Source organism: Empidonax traillii, unplaced genomic scaffold, assembly GCF_003031625.1.
Source record: "Empidonax traillii isolate 1590-97213 ecotype Southwest subspecies unplaced genomic scaffold, ASM303162v1 scaffold591:size1139884, whole genome shotgun sequence".
Taxonomy (NCBI): Eukaryota; Metazoa; Chordata; class Aves; order Passeriformes; family Tyrannidae; genus Empidonax; species Empidonax traillii.
In genome coordinates, this window is record NW_020955784.1 from 732,092 (window position 1) to 740,758 (window position 8,667).

Consider the following 8,667-nt stretch of genomic DNA (forward strand, 5'->3'; position numbering starts at 1 on the left):
CACTTAATTCCTCCACAGCCCACTGAAAAGTGACTATTTTGAAAAAGTGATTATCAGATACTGATTTTTCAAATTAACAATCAGATATAAATAGGTAAGCCCTCAGCAGAACTTTCTTTACTGATATTTTTTCTTTAGAAAGCATCTTTTTCATATTATTTATAAAATAATTTTCCACTACTGTCTATTTAGAAGTACTACATGTTTGAAAAACTAAGTCCTTTTTTCTGTCTCTTAAAGTTGCCTGAAAATAAAGTAATAAAACCTATATAAATTATTAAATTGCATACTTCATTTAATGATCTTTATAAGGTTATGCGTTAAAATACTTTGAGGCCCAAGATTCTATTTTATTAATGTTTTCCTGAAAATCTATATTAGCATATCTGTGAATTATATCTTAGACAGTATTACTTTTAGACATTAAATACGTAATTTTATCCTCTAAGAGAAATAACAATGTGACTAACATTTACATTTTTCACAAGATGTCCTATACTGCCCCAGTATTTAACAGGGATTGGAACTGATGTAAATGCTTCATAAATACTTCTAGATTTACTGTACTGCCAATAATACTGAAGAAGTTCCAAGGATGTTTTCAATCTCTTTGCAAAGCTCTGAGCACTACCTTGACTGAACTTCTGTATAGTTCCATTTACATTCCCTTGCTTCTGTAACTAGTGAAGCCATGTTCATGCCAGACAAAAATATTATAAAAGCTCTTCTTAGCAGCACCTATTTGAAGAACCCAGTCCAAAAATTAGATAGGGTTGTGGTATATTTTTGAGTATAAAGGGGACTTTTTAATAAGGAGCAAACCTGTATTTTATACCAATTTTTACTCTGAAGTGTTGACTTAAGTCTTTAAAAGTATTCCCACTCAGAAAAGCAGTGTTTGTTTCTTGTGTATGAGTGTGTGGGATTGCTCTCTGGTGGCCTAATGTACAGAGCTGTGGGAACTTCTGGAAAGAAACACCAAAACCATGTTGTCGTTCTATAAACAGTAGCCGTGATTGCCTTATGAAGTCAGTATTTGGCAATATTTACATACTCTGGAACTTGAGATACCACCTTTTGCTGATTACTCTATGCTGTAGAGGTTGCAAAGTATGGTTTATGTCTATATATGGAATGGGTTTTGTCCTTCCAAAAAAAAAGAAATTACAACTATGCATTTCAAGTGTTATCTCAAAAATGCCATATTATGCATTTTCAGATTAATTCTGTGAATTTGTATCTACAGCTTTTTCAAAAATTTAACTTCTTTTGAGTGGATTTGAGGCTATCTTTTTAATACAGTTTTATAGACCTATGGGTATTTATATTGTGGTTGAAAGAATTAATATACCTACATTAGATCATATTTTATATGGATTAGTCTGGAATTGAGAGGCTTGAACATGGCCTCTTCAGTGACATTATGTTTTATATGTTTCTGTTTTGTAACAGTGGGAGAAATAAATCTTCACTCTGCAAGGTTTACTTAGAATGCTTTGAGTTTTATCAGAAAATAAAAAGTATATATCAAAAAGCTAAGCAGTAATCCTGTTGTATGCTGCGTTTCCAGTTTAGCTTGTAATAAAGCTGTTCAAATTAATGGTCTTCTCATCCAAGTGCTACTCCCAATGACTGTTGCTCTGAGAATAGCAGCTTACTACTGCGGTAACTGCTGCACCTTTCTAGAGGATAAAGAGAAACTGGAGATGACTATAAGGAACAGTCAGTACTTCAGAGATGTTTTCTCCCTTTCCCTTTTTCCCACCACCTCAAGGTTCAGTGAAAAAAGATTCAGAAAAAAAAAATCTGTAACAACTCTGTAACAACTCTTCATCTTCAATGCAAAGGAATTGCTGACTGAACAAGTCAGACCAGTGACAAAGTTCAAAAGAATATTAGGTAGAGAAAAAAAAAAAAAGAAATGCAGTAATTCCTAAGGATAAAAATAGTACAGTCAGGAAACAAATGAAACCAGGGAAAAAGAAATGAGAAAGTGTAGGGAAATAATTATTTATCTGAGTTGAGTTGCACTGGTGATGTTAAGACGAACAGCCCTTAAGTAAACAAGTGGGCTTCACAAAACTCCATTCATAAATAAATTACTGCTTTACCCACAATTATGCAGTGGTGAGTGACACACTGCAGTAAGCAGGAGAGTCCTATAGCCTGAAGATGAAACCAAATAGGAAGGTGAAGCCCAGCATTACGTACTAAATGGGGCTTGTAATTCAGCATGTGTGAATTTAGCTTCTGATCCTGAGTGGAATGCATTGTAACAATATATCTTCAAATATGGTCTGTATTTTGTATGATTATTCAAAGTATGCATTCCTGTCACATAATTAGAGGGTTTGAAGCTGGTGAAGAATGCCAGATGAACTGTGGAGGAAAAGGAAGTGTTATGTGAGGAAGGTGAGCAAAGGTGAGAAAGGAAATAGGAGAACAGAGAAAGCAGTGACTACAATTAAAAAAAAAATATGTAAATTTTACTCCTTTTTTAGATATGCCTATATTTCAATTTATGAGTACCTAAGAAAAAACTTTTTTCTTTTTTAATATAGTATGGTATGGCCTTTTTAGCCATCAGCTCACTTGTAGCAAGCGTGGGTAGAGCCCTTCTGAAATCTTCATTTGAGAAGCCTAGCCACGAAGGATGAACCTTAGTTGTGCCCCCAGCATTCCAAATTCCCAAGTGATATCCTGTCCAATACCAATCAGACCTTATCTCAGTAAGATTTGATGTGTTTAACTAACATGTCTTTAGGCCAATGTTACTTGTTATGGTAATTATACTCTTTAGGTGTTGTCTATGATTAGCTGAGATACTTGGAAATCTTATATATATGTGCAGCAGATGATGGAAAGAATTTTTTTTATAGTACCTAAGCTCTTTCCCTTGTTGAAGACTTCTTGTGCCAGAACCTCATTTCTAGAAGTGGTGGGCATGGAAAAGTGGAATTTACTTTTCTGTGGCCTGTGGAATCTCGTCAGTCTCGAAGACAAAGCAGTAACTTGCCATTTTGAGTCCCTAGGCAGCAAGTTGGATCAGAGTTTACTTCCCTGCAGAGTTTATTAGTATGCAGTAATGTAACTTTTCTTCTACTGTTCCTCTGAATTTTAACCCCCTACATGCTAATATGGACTGTGGGAGACCAAGTGAAGTATTTTGATTGTCTTTTTCAGAACATGAGGGTGCGGACAGTGAAAGGACAAGATTATTATTCTAAAACAGGAGCAAAATTCCATGGAAAAATGGAACAAAAATTCATTCTTGTTGACTGTAAGAAAGTCATATATGGTTCCTACAGGTAAGATCAATCACTGAAGTGTCCATAGCAAACCTGTCATCTCCGTATTACTGCTATGGCAAATTTGGTCTTTTTCCTATTTGTAAAAATTCTTGCAGGGAAGCACATGGGTTAATTAGATTATCTTTTCTGTAATTTAACAGGTTATCAAAGATACTTATTGCTAACTAGCCTCAAAGATCCTCTATTCATTTTTCACAAATGAGAAATAAGGGATGTAGGTTTTGCCAAACCTAAAGAGTTGATGAAAAGGGAGAAAACTCCTGATTTGTCTTATATTGCCTGAATTGTTCTTGTTTAACATTCACTCCAGAAAAGGCCACCAAAATTATTTTATAAGCTACCTTGGATAGTTCCTCCACATAATAATCTTCTAAAGTTAACATTATAGACTGACTGTGTGGCACTCAATGGTGGTCAAATTCAGAATTGCCCAAGTCTCTCTTTATGTTTAACTGAGTGTCTCTATTCTGCTTTCCATTTTATTTGCAGTGCATGTGTGCAAAGCGGAAGAATTTACAGCTTTGCAGAGCTGGAAAAAAACTAAGTTAAAGCAGGGACAGTTTTAACTCACACATTATTAAATATTTTCCTTCTTTTTATGCTATACTTTTCTCCTTTGACCTACTGAATTAGTTTCTGTCAGCATAGTGTCTGGGTTCCAGATCCACAGCCACTGCCTTTCATAGATTTCCACCACTGTAAGCTTTTGAAAATCTGACTTTTTGTTTCCTCGGAAACTCAGACAGCCCCAAATTCAGACTGACATGTATAAATGGTAGTGGGGTAAGTGACAAGTTCATAAATTAATCAGTGTAAGACAGTGCAGGTAGAGTCTTGACATCTACACACAGTATTAAGGTCTGTGAGAAAGCAATAGTTTTTCTCATTTCATTTTGAAAAACAGCACTGCTTTAAGCCCTTGCACCACAGGGGCTGGAATCATCACTTTCTGTAGAAATTAAGCTTGCTTTGTAAAAAAATAAAGTGATATATAACAGGGAAGATGAGTCTTTCTGAACTGTCACTCTGAAGTCAATTTAAAGTTTAGGGTTTTTTCTCAAAAATTATGTATTGTTCTTAATTGTGAAAATCAATAGAAAAAAACTTATGCAGCATGATTTCATTTAATCTCAACACACTATTACTTCCTGAAAAATACCAAAAAAAAGGCAAAAAAATTAAATCAGCAAACTATTTTCATCACTACAACAAATCTATTTTCTTATATTCAGATAAAAAGTGCAAATAAAATAAGTCCATTGATTTCATTTAATTTTTTTAGCTTTTTTTTCATCAAAATAGGTTTTCAAAACAGGTTTTTTTCTTTGTTGTAGTCTAGAAATTGCATGCTTTATCATGATATTAGTTTTGTTGCAACATCGTTAATGTACATATTAATTTATTTTATCTCATTTTGCAGCTGTAAAGTACTTACAGCTACTTAGCTTTGAGCATGTGTTCAGTCTTTTACAAGAGAGGAAAATTTGCTTCATCAAAGCATTACTATTGCAATAAAGGAAATGTTCATATCCAATCCAATGTGCACAGTAGAAAATGTAAACTTTTTAATGATTCTGAGCTTCCACTTTTTGAAAATATGTTTAGAATTAAGTACATTCAAAACTGCTGAAGCAGTCCTGTGTATTATTTCAAACGTTGCTTTGTGTTTTTTTCTCAACATAACCACACAGTAACACACTCTGACTGAAGACTAAATACAGTGGGTATAATTAATCCTGCCTTAGTCTTTCTAGAGGTGATTTTTTTCCATTAGGTATTTGTACTTCCCTGTTCTACATTTGTGAATACTTTCTTAGAATACTTTTTATAAGGGCAGGTTATAAGGTTAGTTATAGACTTATTCTTGCTCCTACTGAAAGCAGTGGAAAGTTTCCAGCTGAGTTTTATTGGTATTAGATTACACCTTCTGAGTCTAGATTACATGAATCGTTCCCAAATTTTATTTATTTATTTGTTTAGAAAGTAACTTTACAAACTCCAGGTTTGTGCAAAAGCTTCGTAGCAAGAAGCACTAGTGTAAGACTTTATCTCAAAAGAACTGCATCTAATGGTCGTTTGTTCTTCTTTCAGCTTTATGTGGTCATTTGAAAAAACCAACCTCAGTATGGTTCAGGTTATCACAGGACAACTTGTTGAATCCTTCGATGAAGAGTTCAGGACGCTGTATGCCCGCTCTTCTGTTCCTAGCTCATTTGCTCCAGAACTAGTGCGGGTAAACAGTCACAGGACACTCTGGGATAACGATACATACCAACACTCAGTGTCTTCTTTGGCTTCAGTTTCTAGCCAAAGAAACCTTTTTGGTAGGCAAGACAAGGTTCACAAGATAGATCCTGTTTGTTGGAAAACTCGTGGAAGATATGCAGTAAACGAAATAGATAAATATGGCTTGAGAAATCAAACCTATAATAAGCAACCATTTCATCCAGGTTTTAATGTGCAAAATCCAATCCAGCAGTATCAACCTAGTGAGAAAAATGAGCACTGGAAGAGACATAGTTATGCTGGGGAAAAGCCAGAAAGGACACCTTACCTGTTGCTCAACAGAGCTATTAACAGAGCCAACAATCCATCAAATACTTGGAAAATGCCTTCTGATAGCCTTAGTATTGTTTCTTCATTACGAGGAGGATATGCAAATAACTACAATATACCCCAGCAAAGTTTTGCTGATCAGTTTTCACGACCAAAAGTAAATCTTGCAGAAAGAAACTCAATTGTGCGGAGGTCTTTTAACGGGACAGATAATCATATCCGCCATCTGCAACAAAGGATGCCGACCCTGGAACACACAACAAAGTCATTCCTGCGTAATTGGCGAATAAAGTCATATTTGAATGATCAAACAGATTATCCTGTAGAGTCTAATGGGTCAGCTGTGGGTGACAGATATGATAGCTATGACACAGCTGAAAATATGAAAGCTCATGCGCTGTATTCTCATTCTCGCTTGCGATCATCATTGGTGTTTCAGCCAACTTTACCTGAACAGCAGGAAGTAAGCAGCTGTGCAAGTTCTTCAAATTCAACTATAATTGGGTCAGAGGGAAGTGCAACACCTAAAGGGACATCTAATCATGCTCCGAGCCTAGAAAATGGAACGGATAATATTTTAGAAGACCTTAGCACAAACTCCCCTCTTAAATCAGATGCACCAGAAAACCACAGAATTCACATTGCAGACAACACAAAACCTGCTGTAAATTCAAATGCAACTGGTGACTCATCACTGTATTTGTACACGACACTCTGTACAGGCAAACATTCAGAAAATCTGAAGAACCTTGAGAATGAAAATGCGCTCAAAAGGAGAAGTTTTCCCATGTTTAATTCAAAGTCCATATTGGACCCTGGTGCCAACAAACATGCATCCAATTATGTTTACAGCACATTGACTAGGCATAGACTTAAGCAGCCACTTGGTCCAAAACTTGCAGAAGACATGCTGAAGAGTGCTAAAAGTTTGCACAGTGTGACCAATCACTTGCCACAGGAGGAAAAGAACCTGAAAGGAGAGATAAAGGGTCCAATTGCTAGCAAGGCAATCTCTATGGCAGTTCTCACTGAAGCAAGCAAGGAGGAGTCTAGTAAGGATTGCGCATCAAAGAAAGAAAGTAAGAGTTCCCCAAGTTTTCTGAAGAAAGGATCCCAGAAATTGCGGTCACTTCTTAATCTCACACCAGACAAGAAGGAAAACTTGTCAAAAAACAAAGGTCCTGCCTTTTACAGAATGTGTAGTAGTTCTGACACGTTGGTTTCTGAAGATGAGAATCAAAAACCGAAGATTTCTGAAAATAAGACAGATTCCTCCCCAAGGAGAAAACGAAGCACATCAGCAAATTCTCAAGGGAGCTTGAACAGAAGTAAAGAAGATGTCACTGGGAGCCCAACAAAGTCTCCAAAGTCTCCAAAGTCTCCAAAGTCACCAAAATCTCAAAAACCTCCATCTGATGAAAGCAATAAAATATGTCCTCTCTTGTGCCCCCTGGAAAGTAAGTTCATCGAAATTGCAGGAGATGCATCTACCCCAAGATTTAACACAGAACAGATTCAGTATCAAGATATGAAGGAAATCTCCACAAATACTGCTTCTGAAAGTGCTCCTGTTTCTGCTCTTCAAAGAGCAAGTTCAGTGACACCACAGCTGGCAAGTTCAAAACCCCAAGAGGAGCTGAGATCTCGTTTGAGTGAAAGGCGTGTTTATAGTCGCTTTGAGCCATTCTGTAAGATAGAAAATTCTAACCAACCTGCAGGAAATGCAGCCAACAGCAGTTCACATCTATCAGATATCAAAAGCAAGACCTTAGGGAATAATTATGGCAGGAGTAATCACATGGCCAGCTACAACTCAACTGCTTACCATCCGTTGCAGCCTAATGAAAATAAGCTGAGAGGATTTATGCAAAAGTTTGGGAATTTCCTACACAAAAGCAAATAAAACTTTTGTTGATTATGTTGAAATACAGCAAGACTAGCAGAGCTGGACCAAATCTTAACTGGACAAAGACTAGCAGCCAACTTTTGTGCAGCTTACTTGGGTTTCTTCTTTGGTTTAGGACATTGGAATGAATGTACATATTTTTAAAAATAATTATCCTAGAATTGTTATACTTTAATCTTTACAGAAATTCTGTATCCAGAAGATGCCTCAAGGAAGTTGTTTATAGTGTTTATAATGTAAGATTAATTTTATACATTTTCATATGAAGAAAATACATTCTAGCTTGTTATAAGATTAAGCCTGGGGCAAAAAAGCTTCAGTATGTTTTTAAACTTCAGGTAATTCTGTTTCCAAATATTTTCTCTTTAAAAATAGGTTAGCACTAGGAATAGCAAATTGTATTTTTTCAACATTTATGTACACTTTGAAATGATAAACACAGTGTTAATGCATTGTATGTTACTTATCTTCAAACTAATTTTTGAAAACCTCTTTTAGGTTTCATCTTGTTAGTAATTTAGCCCATAGCATCTACTGAACTGTTTGGGCAGCAGATGGATCTATCTTACTTTATTGAATTTTCCTTGTAATATGATATTTTTCTGAAGTATTCGGCATACAGATCTGAAAGTGACCTTAATCTGAGCTTTCACAGACTTGTTTACATGGTTAAACTAGTGTGAATGTAGAATGAACGTTAAAAAAAACCTATTTATAAAAATGGTACCTTGAACATAACTTGCAACTAGTTTGAATTTCATTGGGTTAATTACATTTGTATAACATGCCAGTATTTAGTAATGTATTCTGAAAAAAAGCTTTTTAGTTATGTTTTTCTATTTGGTGTTAAAAAAAATTGTCTGTGGACTTCCATTTCTCAGGTAAGTTTTTGAG

General features: G+C 35.5%; 1 protein-coding gene across 1 annotated transcript in view; it reads left to right on the forward strand.

The window, feature by feature from the left end:
• Positions 1-7,980, forward strand: part of FAM83B (family with sequence similarity 83 member B) — a 43,287-nt gene extending 35,307 nt beyond the window's left edge. Inside the window, exons 4-5 of the mRNA XM_027898319.1 lie at positions 3,184-3,308; positions 5,403-7,980. Of these exons, the coding sequence (XP_027754120.1) occupies positions 3,184-3,308; positions 5,403-7,770 (2,493 nt within the window). The 3' untranslated portion in view covers positions 7,771-7,980. The remainder of the gene's footprint in view (positions 1-3,183; positions 3,309-5,402) is intronic.
• The last annotated feature ends 687 nt before the right edge of the window (positions 7,981-8,667 follow it).